This window comes from Portunus trituberculatus, chromosome 47, assembly GCF_017591435.1.
Source record: "Portunus trituberculatus isolate SZX2019 chromosome 47, ASM1759143v1, whole genome shotgun sequence".
In the NCBI taxonomy this organism is placed as follows: domain Eukaryota; kingdom Metazoa; phylum Arthropoda; class Malacostraca; order Decapoda; family Portunidae; genus Portunus; species Portunus trituberculatus.
The window spans coordinates 6,276,783-6,302,059 of record NC_059301.1 but is presented as its reverse complement, the minus strand read 5'-3'; the positions used below and the strand labels follow the sequence as shown (position 1 = coordinate 6,302,059).

Below are 25,277 nucleotides of genomic sequence, written 5' to 3'. Positions count from 1 at the left end.
AACTTCTCCATCGATGGTTTGACATTGTCAATGTCAAGTCAGTTTATATGCACATCAGGAAAAATGACCCAACCCATATGCCTATCACAAAGGATGACAAGTAGGTCCACATCCAAATGTTTGGCATGATGGGAGGGAGAGAGAGAGAGAGAGAGAGAGAGAGAGAGAGAGAGAGAGAGAGAGAGAGAGAGAGAGAGAGAGAGCATGATCAGGGGCAGTATTGTTTTATGTACAAACTTTTACCTGCGCAGCCCGCACCGAAGAAACACTTTGCATATTACGCCATTTATAAGAAGAAAAGCCAGTCCACTTCATACTAAATTAGCCTCAGTCAAAAGAAGAAAGAAATGAAATTGTAGACCTCCAAAGACTGGCAAATGAAGAAAAAAATCAAGTGATTGGAGATTTTTTTTTGCATTTGTCTGTTGTCTGCACATTTACCAGCTGCAGCACTCTCTCTGTCTGTCTCAGTGTGGAAGTTTCAATATCCTCGCTCGTCTAACAACATTCAAACAAAAAAGCCTATCTAGCAATTCACACTAGCATGCTCTCTCTCTCTCTCTCTCTCTCTCTCTCTCTCTCTGTATGGCAATGTCATTATTCTCATTTGCCCAGCAACATTCAAACATAAATGTATAATTAGCATTTCACTTCGGCAGGCTGCAGGTCCAACCAACCTGGGACCACAAATCACCACATGAGTGTCACTCCAGTGACCCTCATAGGCAAACAGTCACCACTCTCCACCTAATTACAAGTTTTGTAAATTGTAGACGAATAAAATGAGTTACAGAGGTATCTAGCTTGTTTATCATGTCATATGTGTAGTTGTTCCCACAGCCACTCAGGAACTATGGTTTCATGAGGGAAAAATGAAAGCTGCCATAATGGTCCCCCCCACAAAATTGGTTTGGTTAGGTTAGTCAAGTCCTTTATTGAGCGAAATCTGTTATTGTGAGGCACCACTGTAATTTGTTCCAGAAGGCTGTTTGACTTCGAAATTGTTTGAGATCCAAAACCATTTTCCCCATAAGAAACAATGTAAATAATTTTAATCTGTTCCAAGACCCAAGATTTTTACCTAAGTAAATAAGAACTGAATTTTGTAAAATCAATATTATTCACCTTTTGGTGGTGAACTTCAAAGCATATGTAGATGGTGGTGACAGCACTACCATTAGCATAATCAGTTAGTCTTGCGTATTCTTGGTTTCACATCTGTTACAACTTGTCACCACAGTAGTTAAAAAATATTTTTGTTTTGTTATGAAATCAGTGTACTTATATGAGATATTACTCAAGCATCCAACCTGGTTAAGTGACACTGGTCAAATGAGAAACTGGTCAAATTCCCTTACCCCAGGTAGGAATAAGAGCAGGGTGACAACATGGAACCAAAAAGGGTACTGATGTTTACCTCCCGTCAACGCCTCTAACATCACCTTGATTCAGCTGCCTTCGGGTTTTTCGAAGTTTGAATTTTGTTTGACCTACGAGGGTACAATTTATCAAAATTTTTGTTCAAAGTCCAGGGTGTTCAACATCCAAGTGTCCACTGTATTTGTGATTGAAATGATGTAGAATATCAATCAATTCACTACTTATTTCAACAGAGGAATACAGGCAACATGAGAAAAGATTTGGATGAGTGAAACCCAAAACTGTCTAAAGTTATATGGAGGTCCTGGCATGGTGGCATTTTCATGAATACATCCAGATAATCTGATGAAACTGATAATCTGACACACTCTTGGTCCCCTGATTGTCATATTAATAGACTTTTATTGTATCAACAATAACATGCATGGCACAGCCATCTATCTGTTTAAATGAGAAAAGGCAGCTTCCCTTGTGTTAGTTGATGGAGGTGCAGTAACATTATTTTCCAAGATGGTATCCTTTGGACATCACATGATCTGCTAGCCCTATATGCTTTCTGCTTTTACGTGATTTTGTTTGCCAGATTACGAAATTTAATCACTGCCACCACAAAACAAGGTAAAAGTGAAACTTAAGTTATATTCCTAAAAGAGAGTGATCATAAAAACAATGCTGCATTAATAACAAAAAAATTCTTATGAAAACATATTTTTGGACAGTATTGGTTAATACCTATTTTTAGATGCAGAATTAAAGAGTACAATGCTTGGCTATGGTGCTGATATTTACAATGATGCAGTTTGTGTCTGTAACACTGGATTCTCATATTATAGGTGTGGGCATTGATATAGAGCTTGTCTGTAACATTGGATTCTACAGAATTTCTTCACCGCTACACAGCTACTTTTTCTCTCTCATGTAGTCGACACTCTTCCTTGGGTTATATTCTGGTGTCTTTGGAATCAGATAAAAGCAAATGTCCAACAGCAATATTTGGGTCTCCTTACTACAGCTATTTGGGAGTTTAGAGTCTCACCTTTATTACAGGACTCACTGTTTTCATTTGTGTAGGTCATTCTTTTTAAGTACTTGCATAAAATTATGTTATATGCTCCCTAAATAGCTGAAGTGTGACACTTATTACACATTTAAAAAAAAAAAATACATATATGCATGAGTTGTGTTTCACTTAATGCATTACCATTTATAGAATGGTAATTATGCATACAATGTATAAGAGAAGCTCCTTTGACAACTTGTTACTCATAATAAAGGAAATGCCAACTGTTAACAGTAAGATGTTGTAGATGAGTAGTGAGTGAATGGCAGCAGGGAACTCTTTTTTTTTTTTTACCTGCCAAGAGCAGGGGCCAGTCATATTGGCCTCCAGAAAGTACTAAGCCTAGTGGTTAATCATCCAAATCATTGGTAATATAATTTAAAAGAGCTTACAGGCAATATGGGCTACCTCATTATTTTGTCAGAAGTAAAAGAGGTGCTAGGCTGTCAGGTTTGTCCCAAATACTTGAAAAGTTATACTATAAGTATTTTTACACTGCTTCAATCCTATGAAAGCATGGAAGCATTAAGGGTGGTATGAAAGCAAGTTTGCAAAAGAAGGCACATGGTGTAAGAAAGCTTTGACAATTGCTCTGAAACATGTTTCATATTAACATTGGTCAGTATTCTGTCACCTGAAGGCAGCTCACCAAGTTGCACAGGACTGCAAATTGCAAATTGAGTCCTCTCATTTCTAGGGCATTCCCCAGAACCTGGTGCTGTGTCTTCTTTGGTATACCTATTCATGATCCACCTTCCACTTCCTTTTTTTTTTTTTTTTTTCACAATGTACCTGGCATAAATAATATTCAAGGAATTAAAAAAAAATACAAATATTCCATAATCTTTCAATAAGAAAATTTTGGTTAAAGGTTCAAAGCACATTCATATTCCAAAACTATAAAATGTGTGAAGAAAAAATAAATATAAACACTCCATTTGTGAGAATACCTACTGTAAATTCAGAGCTGCAATAGAAAACAAATCCTACAACAGCTTGCAAAGTTGTCAAGCGAAAGAGTCAGTGATGCCTACCCCAGTGCGTGGTGTGGGTGGGAAGGCTTGGTGGTGGGCTCGCTTCATGCTGCCTGGTGTGCTCTACTGGTTACAAGAAAATACTGTTCATAATATCAGCACTGCCTCCTCTGCCGTGCTTGCTTCATGACTCAATATATCATTAGAGACCAAAAAAATATGAAAAATAATGTTTTTCGTGGAAAAAAAGTGTGGTAGGTATACACGTTAGCTATTACTTCATGAAATTTTATGGTGAAACGCACATTGGTTTCCATTTAAATGCCATTTAAAGGTTTGTTTACATTAGTAGAATCCTTTTTTTTTTTTTTTCTCAATAACTACGAAAAACACTGAAAGTCTATGGGTGGCGTCAACCAAGGCACCAGCGAGACTCAGTAGGGGGAAAGCTATCGGAGAAAGAGGTGGTTGCTGCGTCTCTTGCTATCCGTCCTTCACTCTACTAAACAAAACGTAATTTAGTTACTGCATCCTGTAGAGGAAGGATGCCTGGAATATGAGTATGGAAGCTCAAAGAATAAAAAGAGCATGTTGAACCTGACACCTCAAATGCTCCAGTACACATCCTCACATCACCCACCACCACCACCCTCACCACCGCCACACCACAGCCCACCACATCTCATGCAGAACAAAGACAAGGAAATGAAGAAGGAAAGGCCTCATTTCTTACAATTAGAGAAGCTCTTCTACAAAATATTGAGAAAGGAAGAGATGTGGAAAATGACAATGAAATTGTCATGCTGATGAAAAAGAGGCTGAAAAATCTTCTTTCTTGTTATTCATGCCCAGATCCTGCCTTTGACTACAGTTTGGAGCTTGATGTATACGAGAACACCATAACTCTGCACTGCACAACATGCAACTTCAAGAACACATCACAACCAGAAAAAGTGAGAGCTGGACGTCAGAAGAAAAGCATCTTCAGGACCAACATATCATTGACAGGAGGGACTAGGAGCCTCATATACATCTAATTGTATTATGAGATTGTAAATAATAAAAAAAAACATATAGTAAACCTGAATAAACTTCCTAGTGTGTTATAACGGGGTCGAGATCGATCGCTGAACTTTATCCTTCTTACTTGGACTGGTTTTCCCCCCATAAGGTCTGACTAACTGAGCTTTTACTGTACTCTCTCTCTCTCTCTCTCTCTCTCTCTCTCTCTCTCTCTCTCTCTCTCTCTCTCTCTCTCTCTCTCTCTCTCTCTCTCTCTCTCATTGGAAGTGTACAATTTCTCTTCCAAGATGAGAGAGAGAGAGAGAGAGTGTGTGTGTGTGTTTGCGCGGTGTCATCGCTCACTGAGCTGTTTCTGCTTGTGTGTGTGTGTTTGCGCGGTGTCATCGCTCACTGAGCTGTTTCTGCTTGATGGATCACACAGCGGGCGGAGGAGGAATCCTTGATAAGGCAATTACTAAACTTTCAGAGGTCACATCGAGCTAGAAAGTACATCACTGTATTCAGAATAACAAAGAGAAAATAATTATTAGTAATTAAACAGTCTTCTGACAATTTCTAGGTTTACCATTTTTACCTGTCATGGGATATTGGAAAATAGTTTAATCACTGGAACATAAGGGTGAAAGCCAATTTTACCTTGATTTCAATGAAACAAAAACTAAAAAGGAGAAGAATACTTCTATCAATTCACGTTGCTATTGTTTATATATGTGACCTGAAATTTTGTATTAATATTTTTTTGTCAAAAAAAGTAAAAAAAAAAAAGATTTTGAAAAAAATTCATAAAACAAAAATGAAAGATGAAATAAAAAATCTAGCATCATGAAAACTTCATATTATAACGTCTCTTTGCCACAGGAATATGAAGGTTATGGAGCAAATAATAACGCCAAAATAACACTCACAAGTTTTAGTTGCAATTATAATTGCATGGTGGGGTTGGGAACTAGAATGGGGATGAATGTCTAATATTGATGTACATGTTCCCAATACTTCACAACATAAAAATCAGAGTGTTTCATGTATATTTACCGGACAGATGACAACACTGTTCTAAACCGGATATGGTGATGGCATGACGGAAGTAATAGAGTAACAATTAAAACAGGAATTGAAAAAAAAGGAAAATCATAATTATGTATGTGCCACCTAAGACATGGATGGGGAACTGAGGAACATAATGATATGCAAAAAGAGGTGATTAAATGCTTAGATAATAATAAGATATGGAAGAATACTATTAGTAGGAGACTTTAACTGTAAAAGAATAAACTGGAGAGAGATGGAAGTAATGGGTAATGCTGAACAATGGAGTGAGGAGGTGTTGCAGTTGACTATGGTAAATACAATAGATCAGTGGGTGAGAGAGTCAACAAGGTACAGGGGGGAAGAAGAACCATCATTGCTTGACCTAATATGCACAAAGAAGCCAGAGCCCCCTTCCAGCACACAATACCTTAGTCCAATGGGAAAAAGTGATCATGTGACATTATTGCTGAAAATACAGGAGGAGGATGGGATAAGATAGAGATGACTACAAAAAAGAGATTAAATTATGCAAGAGCAAATTTTGAAAAAATAAGAAATTTTTTTGCTGATATTGAATGAAAAAACTTTATGAACAGAAGGATATTACAAGAGAAATATGAAATATTCTTACAGAAATTTAACGAAAGAATAAAGAAATATGTACCTATCTACAGCGTTAAGAAAACTATACATGCTTGGCACAATGCCAGATGTACAAAAGCTAAAAAAAGTGACCAGTGTCACTTACAAGTGTTGTAGGCAAGATATGTGAAATTATTATCAAAGAAAAATGGGTTAAATATCTGGAAGAAAACTAGAGTACATAATCAGCTGCGTATCCGGATCGCCACTATCCAGAGCTGCCCCCAAGCATATTCAAACCTGCCACGCACGCGATTCCTTGATCCCTCTAGGCGGCAACATTTACTCCCTTGCCCTCCCGTGCTGATCCACTCCGCTCTCACCTGCAGACAGCTTGAGTAATGGTGACACTATTCAGAGAGTTTGTGGCATTCTTTGCCATTCCAGCATGGCTGGAGTGCCTACTGTTTTTGTGCATGGTGACATGTGTCATCAGATTATACATTTAATGTGCTTTCATGCATTGTTTTCTTCCCCATTTGGGTTATGTACATGTTTTTCTCAATTCATAAGGGGTCGAGAGGAAATTCCATATATCCGGATATTTAACGTATCCGCCAGGGGGTTAGCTGCTATAATCCAGATACATGGGTGATTACTGTATTCATACTGAACAAACAATTTGGGTTCAGGACAGCAAGGTCATGTGTGTCGAATTTATTAAGTTTCTACTCAAGAAGTTTCTACTCGAGTAGTGGAAGGACTGGAGAGCAGAGATGGATGGATGGCCACTGTGTACCTGGACATAAAAAAGGCTTTAGATAAAGTCCCTCATAACAGACTACTTTGGAAATTAGAGTACAGATAACTCTTGATTTACGTGTGTTTAATTTATGTGTTTTTGTTAATATGCGAACGAAAAAATATTATGATTAATTAAATTTACGTGATCGGTTTACTTATATGCGATTTGGCCCAACCGCATTTTCAAACTGAGTGCCAGACGCAATTTCAAACTGCGCGCCAGAGAGTTCCGCAGCTGGCCAATAGGTGGGAGCTCCACTGCCATGGACACACTCTTCTACTATACAGTGATGTAAAAAGAATTTTCCAAGAACCACCATGCTGCAGTTTTTCAAGAAAACACCAGTGGAAGATGTAGTACCAAAAGAGGAAGTGGACGATCCTGTGGAAGCGGAGGAAGCAGAGGAAGCGCAGGTGGATGATGATGTCCTTGACAAGGAGGTGGACAGCAATGGCGTGTGATTGTGTGGGGCGAATTAAGACATTGGTGTCCTGCATTTATTTTTTTACTAGTGTTTACTTTTATATAGTGGGATTATTTTAGATAAGTGGATTTTTGATAAAGTGGAAAAGCTCAGAGGGAGATGGTGACTGACTGTGGAGTGAGTGGTGAAGGCAGTGATGCAGTGAGTGTTGTGTTTACGTATTCTTTGTTTTGTTGTTTTCTTATTATTTTTTGCTTTCTCTTATTACTTCTTGCTTTTCCCTTTACTTTAAATACACTTCTAGTATTCAGAATGGTAAATAATAAAAACATGTTAATTTAGCCAAATGGAAAAGCTCAGAGGGAGATGGTGACTGACAGTGATGAGTGTTGTGTTTACGTATTCTTTGTTTTGTTGTTTTCTCTTATTATTTTTTGCTTTCTCTTATTATTTCTTGCTTTTTCCTTTACTTTAGATACACTTCTAGTAATTAGAATGGTAAATAATAAAAACATGTAATTTAGCCAAATAAATAGAGCATTTTGTAAGAATTCTTTTGGACCACATCCCGCATCCCCCCTATCATCTATTGTTTCTTGTGAGAATTACAAGTTTATTTTACGTGAATTTTGATATAGGCGATGCCTCTTGGAACGCATCTATCGCGTAAATTGAGTTACCTGTACTACAAACATGGTGCATGCACACACATGTGGTGTACACACACACACATTAAAAGTATATGTCTTATGCAAATGAAAAGCTGAGGCAGACACTGCCTTGTGATTAGTGTCAGCTGTGTAAACAGTGATCTTTGTGCTGGCAGTGCTGTGGCATGAGCCGTTTCACGTCTCTGACAGCTCGGACAACTCAAATGACATGGACAAAGTAAGAGCTGTCAGAGGTATCTTAACCAGTATATCAGCCTAATAGCTTAACATTACTCAAGCAAAGGGCAAAAAATTCCTACCGGTGTGCTCAAGATAAAAAAAATAAATAAATAAATAAATAAAAAAAAAAAAAAAAATAAATATGAAAATAAATTAACTAAATGAAAAAAAAAATTACTAAATTCCTGAAAGTGTCTAACTTATCTGATATCTAACTTATTTGGGTCCAGCTTAACCGGGTTTTACTGTATTGCAATTATTCAATGATATGACTATCACAAAAGCAACAGGAGGCTTAACTGACACCATACACTCTTATTTCATAACATTACAACTATTAGTTAATAGTGAATAATGTATGCATGTTATACAAGAAAAATTCTGAAAGGCTTTCTATAGTCTGTACAAAACTGAAAATCCAAAATTTGCTAAAAAAAATGCTATCTTACTACTGGGCAGTATGCAGCGTGGCAGAGGGCAGGCTAGCCACACATTTCAAAGTGTACTGAAAAGCAGCAGGACATGACAAGATAAGCTTTGTCACACCACAGTCAAAAGTCCATCACATCACCCACTTCACTACCAGTAATATAAGTGAATGATGTGAAGGTCATTACCTTGTTTTAGTAGTTCAGGAACAATGAATAAAAAAAATTACACAGTTGCAAAGTTCAGAAATTTTATCCGAGAACTAACACTGTGTGAATATACATTTAAGGGGCAATAATGTATTCATAACATTTGAAAAATTAACATTTTTACATAGTATAATTCACTTGAGCAAGATGCTTCTTATCTGTAACAACTGTCACCTCTGTCATTATCTATCTAATCAGTTTTCTAGCTCCAGACACCATGATCTTAACAAGTATGAACTGATAAGTTACTGACCTACTTTTACCTGAAGTGATGTCTGGTCTCACTTATATAAAAAACCTTATGGAATATACTTTTATCTAATCATATGGCAGTCAGATGCAAAAAAAAAAAAAAAAAAATAAAATAAATAAATAAAAAAAAATAAAATAAAATAAAATAAATAAAATAAACAATAAATAAATAAACACGTGGACCATGCAACATCACACAATCCTAATAATGTAAAAATGCTTTAATGCACTGCAACTTTAATAAAAATTAAACTGGAATAATGAACGAAAACCTGAATATTGCATGTGGATGAGTATTCTCAGCTGGCAAGGCAAGGTGGGCTGGTTTTACATGGCAAATTTTGTAGCCTTCATTTACATTATTTTTCCTGTATTTCTGTCCTCCATGAACCCCTCCACTAGCCCTGGATCCTGAGAATAAAACAATAACCACACCCTAGGTTTGAACAGCTGAGGGATAGCTGATATTTAAGATGCATTTCACAGTAAGTTTTCCCCATATTACAAAATAATCCTTCCTTTTTTCTTTTTTTAAGTAAGAGAGGAGAACTGGTCTAGGGAAACAAAAATATAAAGAAAAAGGACCACTCAGTTGCCAGTCTCCTTACAGAGTTGATAGGAATTGCCAAAGGAGAGGGACAAATGTCTTGAAACCTCTCTCTTGCATGAAGTGAAGTCATAGGAAGTTGGATATACAGACACAGGCAGGGAGTTCCAGAGTTTACCAGAGAAAGGTACGAAAGACTGAAAGTACAGGTTAACTCTTGCGTTAGAGGTGGACAGAATAGGGGCAAGAGGAACAAGAAAGCCTTGTGCAGCAAGGCCACAGGAAGAGGGGAGGCATGCAGTTAGCAAGATCAGTAGAGCAGTTAGCATGAAAATAGCGATAAAAGATAGCAAGAGATGCAACATTCCAGCGTTGAGAAAGAGGCTAAAGACAGTCAGTTAGAGGAGGCTAGTCGATGAGATGAAAAGCTTTTGATTCCATCCTATCTAATAAAGCTGTGTGAGTGGAACCCCCTTATACATACTAAGAGTACTCCACACAAGGGGGGTTAAGGCCCTTGTACAGAATTAGCAGTTGCAGGGGTGAAAAAAACTGGCAGAGACACCTCAGAACGCCTAATTTCAAAGAAGCGGTTTAATAAGAGATGATATGTGAAGTTTACAATTTAGATTATGAATAAGGATAGGTTGAGGATATTTAGTATAGAAGATGGGGACAGTTGAGTGTCATTGAAGAAGAGGGGATAGTTGTCTGGAAAGTTGTGTTGTGTTGATAGATGGAGGAATTAAGTTTTTGAGGCATTGAACATTTCCCAAGTTTTCTGTCCCAATTAGAAATTTTAGAAAAATCAGAAGTTGGGTGTTCTGTGGTATTCCTGCATGGCTTGTTAACTTCCTGAAGGGTGGTCATCTCTGAGAAGATGTGGAAAAGTGTAGGGTGGTATCATCAGCATAAGCGTGGATAGGGCAAGAAGTTTGGTTAAGATCGTTAATGAGTAATAGGAAGAGGACAGAACCTAGAGGAACACTACTGTTGATAGATTTAGGATAAGAAAAGGGGCCGTCTACCACTGCAGCAATAGAATGGTTGGAAAGGAAACCTAAGATAAAGTTGCAGAGAGGATAGAAACCGTTCGAGGGTAGTTTTGAATTCAAAGCTTTGTGCGAGACTCTATCAAAAGCTTTTGATATGTCTAGTGCAACAGCAAAAGTTTCACCAAAATTTTTAAAAGAGGATGACAAAAACTCAGTAAGAAAAGCTAGAAGATCACCAGTTGAGCGACCCTGACAAAAGCCATACTGACGATCAGATAGAAGATTGTAAAGTGACATGTTTAAGAATCTTCCTATTCAGGATAGATTAAAAAACTTTAGATAAGCATGAAATTAAAGCTATAGGGTGGTAGTTTGAGGGATTAAAATGGTCACCTTTTTTAGGAACAAGATGAATGTATTCAAACTTCTAACACAAAGGAAAGGTAGAAGTCCATAGACATAACTGAAACTGTCTGTGCTTCCATGCAAGCACAGAAGCACAGCTTTTGAGAACAATAGGAGGGACCCCATCAGGTTCATTAGCGTTCTGAGGGTTTGGACCATAGAGGGCATGGAAAACATCATTACAAAGAATTTTAATTATCTCCAAGAAGGTCAGGAATATGAGTAGGTTAGCAAAAGAGAACTGTCTTTAGAGGACGGCTGTGACTGCCCCCTTCAGTTGTGAGACACAAAGAGAAATATTCTTGGTGATAAGGCTTGTAAAGAGCTAATAGAAATGTTGTTTTGGGAATATATATATATATATATATATATATATATATATATATATATATATATATATATATATATATATATACAGGCAACCTCCGTTTAACGAAGGGGTTACGTTCCTAAAAAACACTTCGTTAAGCGAAATTTCGTTAAGCGAACCAATTATAACAAGTTTAACCCAACTTGAACTTCCACTGAGAGTAAGCAAAGCGAGAGTGCATCATAGTACAGTGAAAGGTTTAATAAAAGTAAAAATTATGAAGTTTAACATTTAGGCAGTTAAATTTAATTTAAGTCATTATAATGTACACTAATGTATGTATGTACATAGCATTATAATGTTGATGATCTTAAATCTATGAAGGGAGGGAGAGTGAAACAGGAAAGACACTAATCGGCAACCTGTGGAATGTAAACAAAGGGCGCATCATTGTATCACATACAAAACTTATGTACCACATTTCCACAAGGCTTTCCATTTTATCCATTGTAGAGTCATGAGTTCAGGTGGTTCTTTTAGCTTGCAAGGAAGATACAGTCTCACCAGCCTTCTTAATAGTCTGCTGACTTGAAAATAGTAGAGACAGTAGATGGAGTCAAGATGGTGGCCAGCAATGCTATAGTTTTCTCGCCTCTCTCGTGTCTGTGAATAATATCCAGCTTCACTTCGAGAGTAAGAGACTTCCTGGTCTTCTTAGGAATGCTAGGCCACATTGCAGGGCGTTTTGGTGGTAAGTTGAGCGAGTGAAGACGAGCTGCTGCTGACGCTGTTATGGGAGTGAGTGGTGCGTGTTGTCCACGAGAGGCTTGATCTTGATCTTGATCTTGATTCTACAGGTGTCCCAGGATTTCTCCTGAGGCAGGCCTTAGTATTTGCGGCTGCTAGTGTATTCAAAAGTTTGTCGGCTTGCGTGATACGGCAGGGCTTTCAAACTTGGAAAAAATTACCTGGATAAAACTTCGTTAAAGCGAGTTTGGTATTCGTTAAATGAGCAGATGGTAGTAAAATGAAACCTTCGTTGTAGCGAAATTTCGTTGTGTGAATCTTCGTTAAACGGGGCTTGCCTGTATATATTTATCTATCTATCTATCTATCTATCTATCTATCTATCTATATATATATATATATATATATATATATATATATATATATATATATATATACAGGAATACTCCACTTAACGAAAAGGATAGGGAATGTCAAAGCTGTTCATAGAGCGGAAATTTGTTAAGCGAACGTAATTTTCCCATAGGAAATAATGGAAATAGGGGGATGCGTTCTGGGCTGGTCCCCAACATACCACATGGGTTAAAAAAAAAAAAATTTTTATTAGCTTTTTACAAACCTTGCCCCCAAGAAAGGATTGTTTTGTAATGCATAAAGTGAAATCTTACATGGAATACCAAAAAATAAAGTATAAATAAGATCGGCCACAGACCAAGCAGAGACTCACAGTGACTCAGCCGCTTCTTCTTCTTGTGACCCTTTTAGCTTGCTTGTTCTATTTCACCACGATATTAAATTTATGTTTCCACTCCTCTATTGCCTGCTATAATGGATATCATATCTTAGTATTCATATACGCTCTTGCCATGAGGATAACCGACTCTGTGGCACTGTGATAGTGAATTACTAATGAAATACCGCAGTATTTCATTTGTAATTCACTATCACTCAGTGCCATGGAGTCGAGGTTATCCTCATGGCATGAGCATATATGAATATTCATTATAGCAGGCAATAGAGGAGTGGAAACATAAATTTAATATCATGGTGAAAGACAACACGCAAGTTGAAAGGGTTACAAGAAGAAGAAAAAGCGGCAGAGTCACCGTGAGTCTCCGCTTCGTCTGTGGCTCATCTCATCTCTGCTTTATTTTTTGGTATTCCACATAAGATTTCACTTTATGCATTACAAAACAATCCTTTCTTGGGGGGAAGGTTTGTAAAAAGCTAATAGAAATGTTGTTTTGTGAACATAAATGCATATATAAGACAGTAACACTACCTCCAGAGGTGGTGTTCCCAGCAACCTCAGAGCAACCTGATAGCAACCTTGTCAACGTCCTTCCAAGCGTTCATGGAAGCCATTTCGCGGCAGGAGGTTGCTCTGACGTTAAAGAATCTTGGATCCAGCTCCAGGAGCGCTAGAGACAGGCGGGGAGCCAGCCAATCACAGCGAAGCTGCCACGTTTGGTCCCTCACCTGGCAAATTCAAACCCAGAAAATTCGCTAAAAACGGATGTGGTTGTACATTATGCGGACTTTTTGGTCTAACTTTATATAGTACGTTAAACAGAAATTCGTTAGATGAACGTTCGTTGAGCGGAGTATTACTGTGTGTATATATGTGTGTGTATATATATGTATATATATATATATATATATATATATATATATATATATATATATATATATACAGTAAGGTCTCGGTTTACGTCAGAGTTACGTTCCTGAAACATGACGTAAGTTGATTTTGTACGTAACTCGAGTTTCCGTATATTTCAAAGCATATTATCGAGTTTTCAACCAATCATTGTTTATGGTCATTCAGGTAAGTTAAAGGTTATATTGTTATATTATTTACAACTATGTAGGAATATGAAACACAAGCTTGTTTTTGTTGTTGATTAGGGCCGCGAACGCGAAGGACTGCAGGTTGCCGAGAGGGTGGGCGCCTGAGGCCGCCAGGAGGGTGGGCAGGTCGAATGTTGTGGCGCCCAGGGCAGGACAGCTGGGAGCGTGGTGCAGTGCGGTGGGAGTAGAAGCGTGGGCAGCGGGCAGGAAATGCAATAGGAAAGGGCAATAGGGATCAGCAGACAGGCGCAGACGGTGCAAGTGAGCTGCAGTGTCGTGTGGCCCAGGCGAAGGCTCCGGAGTTGTTATTGTTGTGATGGTGTGCGAGCCCTCAAGGTCGTCAACCTCCCTCGTTGTCATGGTAACGGACTTCCCATTTTCTTCTTCCCTCCCTCACACACAGCTGCTGCCTCCCTTCTCATGTCTTTTAATTATGTCCACTTTTTCTTGTAGCGTAATGGTTTTCCTTTTCTTAGCATCACTGCTGTCACTAAGGAGTTTTCTCTTTGGTGCCATTGAGCAAGATACTATGAACTTGAGTCAGTAAACGCAGAAGTAGGATAACACTCTTGCCAGGGGTGACGGTGTGGTGGAACTGAGACAGGGTGTTATTGTATTCAAGCGTGAGGCAGGCGGTGTGGCGGGTAACCACTAGTGACGCCTGGCGACCAACAATAACAATAAATCCCGCGCTTTACGATTTATAAATTTTCTATTTTTTTAATCTTAAATTGCCTTATAGTGGACTCACATAACTACGAGTTTGACGTAACTCGAGACCGACGTAACCGGGACTTTATTGTATATATATATATATATATATATATATATATATATATATATATATATATATATATATATATATATATATATATATATATATATATATATACAGTAAGGTCCCGAGTTACGTCAGAGTTACGTTCCTGAAACATGATGTAAGTCGATTTTGTACGTAACTCGAGTTTTTGTACTTTCAAAGCATATTATCGAGTTTTCAACCAATAATTTTTATGGTTATTCAGGTAAGTAAAGGTTATATTGTTATATTGGTATATTATTTACAACTATGTAGGAATATATTGATTAGGGCCGCGAACGCTAAGGACTGCAGGTTGCCGAGAGGGGCGGCCTGAGGCCGCCAGGAGGGTGGGCAGGTCGAATGTTGTGACGCCCAGGGCGGACAGCTGGGAGCTTTGTGGAGTGCGGTAGGAGTAGAAGCGTTATATAAGTAAAAGGTTATATTGTTATATTATTTACAGCTATGTAGGAATATGAAACACAAGCTTGTTTTTGTTGTTGATTAGGGCCGCAAACACGAAGGACTGCATGTTGCCAGAGGGGTGGACGCCTGAGGCCGCCAGGAGGGTGGGCAGGTCGAATGTTGTGACGCCCAGGGCGGACAGCTGAGAGCGTAGTGCAGTGCGGTGGGAGTAGAAGCGTGGGCAGCGGGCAGGAAATGCAATAGGAAAGGGCAATAGGGATCAGCAGACAAGCGCAGACGGTGCAAGTGAGCTGCAGTGTCGTGTGGCCCAGGCGAAGGCTCCGGAGTTGTTATTGTTGTGATAGGTGCGTGAGCCCTCAAGGTCGTCAACCTCCCCGTTGTCATGGTAACGGGCTTCACCATTTTCTTCTTCACTCCCTTACACAGCTGCTGCCTCCCTTCTCATGTCTTTTAATTATGTCCACTTTTTCTTGTAGCGTAATGGTTTTCCTTTTCTTAGCATCACTGCTATCACTCAGGAGTTTTTTTTGCTGCCATTGAGCAAGATACTAAGATAGATGTAGGAACACTCTTGCCAGGGGCGACGGTGTGGTGGAACTGAGGTACGTAGAGTGTTATTGTATTCAAGCATGAGGTGGGCGGTGTGGTGGATAACCACTAGTGACGCCTGGCGGCCAACAATAACAATAAACCCCGCGCTTTACGATTTATAAATTTTCAATTTTTTAAATCTTAAATTGCCTTATAGTGGACTGATGTAAGTGCGAGTTTGACATAACTCGAGACCGACGTAACCCGGGACCTTACTGTATATATATATATATATATATATATATATATATATATATATATATATATATATATATATATATATATATACAGTAAGTCCCGGGTTACGTCGGTCTCGAGTTACGTCAAACTCGTAGTTACGTCAGTCCACTATAAGGCAATTTAAGATTTAAAAAATTGAAAATTTATAAATCGTAAAGTGCGGATTTATTGTTATTGTTGGTGGTTGCCCGCCACACCGCCCGCCTCACGCTTGAATACAATAACACCCTGCCTCACTTCCACCACACCATCGCCCCTGGCAAGAGTGTTATCCTACTTCTGCGTTTACTGACTCAAGTTCTTAGTATCTTGCTCAATGGCACCAAAGAGAAAACTTCTTAGTGACAGCAGTGATGCTAAGAAAAGGAAAACCATTACGCTACAAGAAAAAGAGGACATAATTAAAAGACATGAGAAGGAGGCAGCAGCTGTGTGAGGGAGGGAAGAAGAAAATGGGAAGCCCGTTACCATGACAACGGGGAGGTTGACGACCTTGAGGGCTCGCACACCCATCACAACAATAACAACTCCAGAGCCTTTGCCTGGGCCACACGACACTCGCAGCTGACTTGCACCATCTGCGCCTGTCTGCTGATCCCTATTGCCCTTTCCTATTGCATTTCCTGCCCCGCTGCCCACGATTCTACTCCCACCGCACTGCACTACGCTCCCAGCTGTCCGCCCTGGGCGTCACAACATTAGACCTGCCCACCCTCCTGGCGGCCTCAGGCATCCACCCCTCTCGGCAACCTGCAGTCCTCTTCGGTTCGTGGCTCTAATCAACAACAAAAACAAGCTTGTGTTTCATATTCCTACATAGTTGTAAATAATATAACAATATAACCTTTAACTTACCTGAATGACCATAAACAATGATTGGTTGAAAACTCGATAATATGCTTTGAAATGTACGGAAACTTGAGTTACGTCATGTTTCAGGAACGTAACTCTGACGTAAACCGAGACCTTACTGTATATATATATATATATAAATATATATATATATATATATATATATATATATATATATATATATATATATACGGTGGAGACTCAATACTCGAATGTCTAAATAGTTGAACTTTTCAATACTTGAATACAAGATTGATTTTCCACTTGAAAAGATAGCTGAAAGTTGAACGTCCACACACATGGTTGTAAAGAAAGGCTCCCTGGCTTCTTCCTCTCCTCCCTCCACAAGTTGTGCTGCCGCAGTCGTCAGAATAACATTCTTGTGCATTCTGTCCGTAGTTTTTCATTTATAAACTTATGTTAACACCAAAGGCTTATTAGTGGTGAAAATATGTTGTAATCAAACAGCTGCACATTTGGTCATATACAATGTTCTGTCCTTTCCCTTCTTGCAAAAGCCTCTATCCCGTTCTGATACTAAATTACCAGCAATGCTGGTAATCCGGTATACCGGATGCCAGTGCGCATCCCTATTCCTGCCACAGGTCTTGAGAAAAACAGCATTCTTCTGCATTCTGTCGGTAATTTTTACTTTAGAAACTTACGATGGCACCAAAGAGGCTTATTAGTGATGAAAATAAGGAAACTGGTAAGAGTACAAGTGTTAGTACTATCCACAGCACTCGACTAGTGGATTCACAGGAATCACACCAGGAGAAAAGTTACAAAGATGTTTTCATGGATGCTGATTGGACCTCCAATGATCTCCCTCCTCCTCCCCCAGCCTTCTCCTCTCCTCTTCTAAGTTATCTATTACCAGCCTTCGCTTACTGTATGCACAAAAAAAAATAAGAATAAAATAAAATAAAAAGTAAATTTTTATAAACTTGAGGTTTTGCTAAGATTAGAACGAATTACCTGATTTATAGGTATCGATAGTCGAACTTTTTGATACTCGAACAGCCATTTGGAATTAATTAAGTTTGAGTATTGAGTCTCAACTGTATATGAGACTTCTCAGTCTGGAGCTAATCCACATTGAGTGGATCATTTTTCTGTCTTCACCTAATGTCCTTTACTATGGTTTTTACATGAAAAGCTGTTAATTTGCCTCATTAACCCTTTACCATCTTAATATTCCATGCAGGTCATAAAAATTAAGTAGTTTTTAACGACTCCTAGTCAACATGTTTAAGCATGTATGAAATTGACGATTTGGCATATCGTAGTTCGCAATCTTCTCTCATCAATCAGCCAATTCCAAAGCTGATACTGTCCACACAGCCAAAGGTATGTGTCTTGAAAGGAGCATCTGTGACTTCAGCTTTATTCCTGCCATAAGATGAGGAAAATTTCATCACAAAATTGCCCTTGCCTCACCCATAAGCAGTCCTGGTAAGTACAGTGACATGATATGATGTAGCTGAATAATTCTCTTCTTGTTGAAATCAACTTCTCAAGTGGGATCAAAGGTCGACTTTCGATGGAGGAAGCTCATCCCATGTGGGTTCCCTCGGTCAAGTTTCGATGGTGGACACTGATGGGACTTCATGGTCATTAATGGGAGTGTCCAGTGATATAAAATAAGTGATTGCATTGATGTTTTATAGAAATTAGACCCCTATCCCTATAAATGTAGTACACATTCAGCTTTAAATCTATTTGTGCACAATTACAGTATTGTTGTATACTGGTAACTTTTTTTGTGTAAGCAAAATGTTATATGTGGATTTTATTATTTTCCTATTTTCTTTTCAGTTTACTATGAGAATGTTTTATGGGCAACAAGGTCAGTATGATTGCCCCAAAAGATATGCATTGTCCTTACTTCCTGTGGCAGCTGTATGAGTACTTCACTCATTTCTTCACTTTTGAAGTGAGAGAACACATTGCATGTGGCCAGTAACTTCAACATGAATGAAGAGGAACTTATGGTTTTCCTGGGAATCATCATGTACATGGGCTGTTTCATACACCTAGTTTTGTGAACTATTGAGCTGTCAAGATAAGAGTTTCTCAAGTTGCTGACTGTATGTTGAGAAACCACTTCACGACAATTCTCTCCAAGTAGATTTTTTGGTCCTAATCAAGATTGGCACCTCCAGGTATGTATGTTTCTCCCTCTACTTTCCTCTTCTCCTGGGAAATCATCTCTCTGCGATGCAAGTCAGTGTACAATCAAGAAGAGGATCAGCTAGGACCTTCATCCTTTTGTTAAGGTATTGTGAGGAGGGGTATTGGTAGAGGTAGGGCATATTGTGTGAAGCTATAAGAGAACCAGTGTGGGGGGAGGGAAGCTGCCCCAAAGCAAGGATACGGTAGGTTAGGTTTATGTTAGGGTTAGGTTAGTGTTGCAGGGGGGGGTGTCCAAGGGAGTGGCGCCCCCCCCAGCTACGTTAGGTTACGTTTATGTTATAGGGGGGGGTACGGGGGCACAGCCCCCCCGGTTAGGTTAGGTTACATTAGGTTAGGTTTTTGTCCTTAGATTTTTTTGGATTGCCATATCTCACCTCTTTTGGCTCCCCAGGATTCCCCCCAAGCTTGTTGGGGGGAAGGGGGGTAATAGTAAAGAATATGTAAGGAGTTGCTGTTCTATAGATTTACCATAATTTTATCACTTTCATATGGTTTATGAGAAAAACATCCCTAAACTCAACTTATTTCTGGAAATCAGTGGTTAGCGTTACCTGCTAAGCTTAGCGTAAAGCTAATACAACAGAGACTCGTTACTCGAATGTCTAAATACTCGAATGTGAAAGTTTGATTTAATACCAAAAAAATACCTTATAGTTGAACGTCTACAGATGTAGATGTAAACAAAGGCTCAGGCCTCTTCCTCTCCTCTGTCCGCCAGTTGTGACTTGTGGGGCTGCAGTCATCAGGATAACATTCTCCTGCATTCTATCTGTAGTTTTTCATTTATAAACTTACATTAACACCAAAGGCTTATTAGTGTTGAAAATATCTGGTAATCAAATGGCCGCACATTTGGTCGTATATAAAGCTCTGTCATCTCCCTTCTCGCAGCCGCCACTGTACCATTCTGATACCATATTACTGGTAATACCAGTAATACCATAATACTGGTACACTGGTTGCTGGTGCGCATCCCTAGCCCTGCCGCAGTGTTGAGAAAACAACATTCTTCTGCATTCTGGCAGTTTTTCATATAGAAACTTACGATGGAACCAAAGAGGCTTATTAATGATGAATATAAGGAATCTGGTGAGAGTGCAAGTGTTAGTGAGCCACAGCACTCCATTAGTGGATTCAAAGGAATCACACCAGGAGAAAAATTACAAAGACTTTTTCATGGATGGTGACTTTCCTCCAGCGACCTCCCTCTTCCTCCCCACCCTTTTCTCCTCCTGTACTAAGTTATCCATTACCAACCTTCACTTAGGGTACGTGCACAAAGAAAGCAGGTTACCAGCGCAGGTCGTAGCCGGAAACCAGTGTGATAAGGTGTTCACAAAGGACACGGGTAACCAGCTCCGACCCGCTTGGATAGAAGCAGTATCTGTCATAATGATAGTGATGATGATGATGATGATGATGATGATGATGATGATGATGATGATGGTGATGATGGTGGTGGTGGTGGTGGTGGTGGTGGTGGTGGTGGTGGTGGTGGTGGTGGTGGTGATGATGATGATGATGATGATGATAACAATAATGATGATGATGATGATGATGATGATGATGATAATAATAATACTAATACTAATACTACTACTACTAATAATAATAATACAGTAAGCCCCCACATTTGGCGAATCTCAGCTTGGCGAAATTAATTTTTGGCAGTAGGGTGGCCACAGACCACCGAGTGCACACTTCGTGGTTTGAATTCAAATTCCCCTGCTGGCCGCATGGCGAACCACACGGCTCCCCGGTGACATCAGCTCTCTTTCTAAACTTATCAGAACGCAGTGCGAGAGTCCCCTTAAGCCATTTTGTTTGTGCTACCCTCTGTTCTGCTAGCGTGGGAATGAATTCTGGTGATTTACTGCCAACATGGCCTCCACCAGCGCAACAGGTGGTACCGGATGGGGGTAAGGACAATGGTGGTGGCAGCAAGGACGAAAGTGGGGAAGGGAAACGGGTGGAAAAACGGGAGTTACAGCCTTTATATCATGTCTTATTAGTTTTATTTATTGTTTATTGGTCTGTTTTGTACATGTCTTATAATATGCGAAGGGAAAAGATTTCATTTATGCTCAAAAGATGATATTTTAGGAGTCAAAAGAGGGACTTTGGCAATGACCAAAGACTGACTGAGGCATTTTTTAAACAATTTATTTGGTATAAAGAACTCGTGTTTGGCGAAATTCGCATTTGGCGGTAGTTTCGCCAAACTAATTAATTCGCCAAGTGTGGGGGCTTACTGTAACAATAATAATAATAATAATTATAATAATAATAATAATAACAGTAGTAGTAGTAGTAGTAGTAGTAGTAGTAGTAATGAAATAATAATTATAACAATAATAAAAAATAATTATTAAAATGATATTACAAATAAAAACAATAACAATGATAATAATAATAATAGAAATAATAATAATAATAATAATAATAATAATAATAATAATAATTATTATTATTATCATCACTATTATCATTATTTCTGTTATTAGTATTATCATTATTATTATTATTATTATTATTATTATTATTATTACCATTATTATCAAAAATATAATTAATTACTTATAATCATTAATAATAATAATAATAATAATAATAATAATAATAATTGTATACCTTAACACTTCAATTCCTGGCTGATTTCAGGCCACAGCCTATCCACCACATTACTGGTGGTGCTTATTCTACTTATTTCACACACACTCTCTCATATATTTTGCATATCAGGAGCTCAACATCCATCCTGCTCTCCATTCAATAGCGTCTACCCGCACAGGTTGAGCAGGCAAGAATGAACTGAGCAAATCTGAATGCGAGTTGAAGCAGGCTGCTGGCACAGACCCACTCGAACCTGCTTCCTCTGTGCACACCTTCACTTGTTTATATGGTTTCATTCTTGGAGCTGGTCAGCGGTGCTTGCCCGTGTGGGCAAACCTGCTTTCTCTGTGCATATACCCTTACGGTATGTAAAAAAATAAATAAATAAAAAATAAATAAAATAAAATTTTTATAAACTTGATTTATAGGCATCAATAATAGCCAAACATTTTAATACTCGAACAGCTATTTGAAACTAATTAAGTTCGAGTATTGAGTCTCAACTGTATTTGTCAGAATGCTACAGTTAAAGAGAATGACAAGAAAAGGAGAAAATAAAAGAAACAATAGTACTTTTACCTGTGTGGAGCACACAAAGGAACTTTCACAAATTACAATGAATTGCCCGTTGTGTAACATGCTCTGTTGTGAACAATGCCTCTGGCGTCGCTAGGCTACGCCTGCCACACCAAATGCTCACTACAGGAAAAACTAAATAACATTTACATTGCCTTCACAAAGAACTGTTTCCTCAGCATCTAGATTCATGTCTGGAATAAAGTTGCTGCCATCATTCCAGACAAATGTACCACAAGGCACTGTAGAGGGTTGAGCAATGATAGAGTAAGGGGTGGATAGATGCTGTGGCAGGAACTGCTACCGACCTTGCAGCCTTTCTAAAACACTTCCTCCCTTGTTCATTTTCTGATTTCTTTCGTTTCCCAGACACATCTGAGGAAGTGTTGTGTGACTTTTCCTTAGTAATGTGAAATGAGGAGGATGTAGCAGTGTTGGTAAGATATTTACCCATCTTGTTAGTTACAATAATGGGGTATGAGATAGTTCTGGTGTTGTCAGCAGATATGTTATAAGATTCTTTTCTTTCATAAACACGTGCATGACGTGCTGCCTATTTTCTCTTGTTCATGTTCTTCTCCCTTAGTGTAGTAGTTGGGTATAAACATGATGATGGTATAATGGATGAAATTTGTTTTTATAAAACCAGAGAGAAAGAGGGGTGTGGTGGTTGATGTAATGTTGGTACCACTGGCAGTCAGAGGAGGTGAATCTGATGCTACCTTCCTTAGCTTACTTACCCTTGCCATAGAACTGTTAATTTTTTACTAAAAGGATCTTTCTCCTTTCCCTTATAAGCAGGTTCTGTAGATGCATTAGTAGTACTGCTGTCACTAATAATGGACTCTAATCCCATTTCATCACTTTCACTGTAGTCACTCAGTTTGGTATCTATATTGCCATCCATGATGGTGTTTGGGACTATCTTATTAAGTTCTCTTTCAATTTCAGTATCATTCAAGGTCCTCCTGTAGTCCTTCATAGGTGTAAAAGTCAAAGGGCCATGATTGTGTAGCAGACATCTTCTCTTATCAAGCACAAGGCATAATTTAGCATAAATGTGGTCAAGGGAGCATTGTTGAGTATTGTTTAAAAAAAAAAAAACAATATCCCTAATCTATTTTAGGACGAACAAATCAAATTTGACAGCACACTAGACCAAAAAAAAATGCTGTGTCGACTATTGCTGACACCCGTGGTTTAAACTTTTGGACCGACTGTCGACTATTGTCGACACCCACACTTTAAGTGTTAAAAATAATAAATCAATGTAAATTAGATAATCCATTCCTGGACCCCAGGGCTGCACTTGAGAGCAACTCATGACACATCCTGCACTCCCTGTAGCACATATCCTCTATCAAATCCTTATGTACACCTCTCAACTGGAATAAACAAAGGATCGTTGTTGCTATAGTAATGGCATCTAACTGATGACATTTATCATGCACCACAAGGTGTCCTTAAATAGATGAGAATCCTCTGTGCTATGATCAGTTGTGATGATGCCATTAGTAAATATGGCAGCAAAAACAAACATCTTGTGGAATCTTGTGACTCCTGAAACTTGCCATACCAACAAAGCATCTTAAAAGTAATTTTTTTCTAGTGTTCCACATTTATAATAAAGTTCTTATTTTCTAATTTTCTTCATGTGGGTTGAACATTAATATTATTTCCAAGATGCTTTGCTGGTGAGGCAAATCTCATGAGCCACGAGATTATGTGAGATAATTCTTTGGACTGCCATATTACGTTAGATACTGTGTCTACGGCTCTGGATGAAGCAAACACCAGCAAGCTACACACTATTATTCATGAACTACAACACTGTCTCCACAGTCATCAAACAAGCAGCAATTGTGAAAAAAGCAGGTGAGACAGTTTTACATTAATAACAAAGACATTAACGAGGAAGCAAGACCCAATAATGGAGGAAATGGAGAGACTCTTAAGGGGAAAAATTCAGTGGATTTGGTCGAAAATTCTTGAAAATAAGATATTTGGCATCTAACATCGTCACTCTCATCCCGAGCTGTGGCAAGTGTTTTCCAGGCGCAAGACACATTTCTCACCTGACTATGGTGGTTTAAAGGATTGAGCTCCTGCCATACCCCCTTTATCTCTTAGGCTTTGATTTTCTTGCAATTTTTTTTTTTTTTTTTACTGTTTTTTTAATTTGTCTTCTGATGAAGCAGTACAATAGGTTTGGAGGAGCCTGTGTTGAAGGGAAACCCAGTCGTGTTACCATGTTCACCCCCCCAGTGCTCCATCTACTTGTTGCACATTTCTTTTTTTTTCTCTCTCTTAAAACTGACAATGCCACACGTAAATGCTAAAAGAAAAGTAAAGAGTGAAATAAGTTACCAGAGAGCCTCAAAAAGGTGGAGGACTGAGGAGACATGTGAATCACCAGCTTCGTCTTCCTCCAATCTCCACATAAAAAATAACGTGTCTTGAGCAAGCTATAGGCATAGCCTATTACCACAGGAGGAGAGGCTGGTCTACCAAACAAGTGATGATGGTTCTCTGGTAGTGATATCAGTGGAAAGGTTATAAAAATTGGTCAATCTTATGAAGTGTGAGTGTGGAAAGTTACCTCAGAAATAATGAGTAGGAACTTCAAAATAGGTTCTACCTGGCCACAATGAGATTGGCTGGCTCCAGTAACAACCATAGAATATATTATTTTATAATGGTTATAGATATATCCATTATACGTTATAAAGTCATACTGATATGTTATAAAGTCATATCAATATGATAAAAACCGAACCAGGAGCTAGAAGCCTACCAGACAAGGGAGAACTCACCTTGTGTTGGTATACCATTACCAACCTCCAAGGAGATGTCAAAGTATCATGTGAATAAATATTTGTATTTAGTGTGTGTTGGAGTGAGTTACATGAGTGTATAGAGGATGTTCACAGAAAAATAATATTGAATAAAAAAATATTATTTTGTAGTGCGCTGAAACTGTTATAATTTAGTTTACATATACGCCGATATGTTGGTTGGTATGTCTATTACCTCTGATCAAGAGGATATTACCATATCATTATTAGTTATGAT

General features: G+C 38.6%; 1 protein-coding gene and 1 long non-coding RNA gene across 9 annotated transcripts in view; one reads left to right on the top strand and one right to left on the bottom strand.

Annotated features, from left to right (window-relative positions):
* LOC123520867 lies at positions 1 to 798 on the top strand. Its single transcript, XR_006679409.1, has 2 exons — positions 1 to 100; positions 660 to 798. It is a non-coding gene; the product is annotated as an uncharacterized LOC123520867 (long non-coding RNA).
* The window catches only part of LOC123520866, a 39,843-nt gene continuing 15,146 nt past the window's right edge, over positions 581 to 25,277 (bottom strand). For 2 of the 8 annotated variants that reach the window (XR_006679408.1, XR_006679403.1), the window contains exons 3-4: positions 3,475 to 3,540; positions 3,182 to 3,232 (exon numbers count right to left, since the gene is read on the bottom strand). Coding sequence is in view for 4 of the 8 variants with exons in the window: in XM_045283511.1 (XP_045139446.1) it covers positions 3,179 to 3,232; positions 3,475 to 3,537 (117 nt within the window). In the remaining 4 variants the exon portion in view is untranslated. Of the gene's footprint in view, positions 3,558 to 13,502; positions 13,541 to 25,277 lie in introns of those variants that run through there. The other 6 variants (XM_045283511.1, XR_006679404.1, XM_045283514.1 and 3 more) reach the window with 6 other exon arrangements.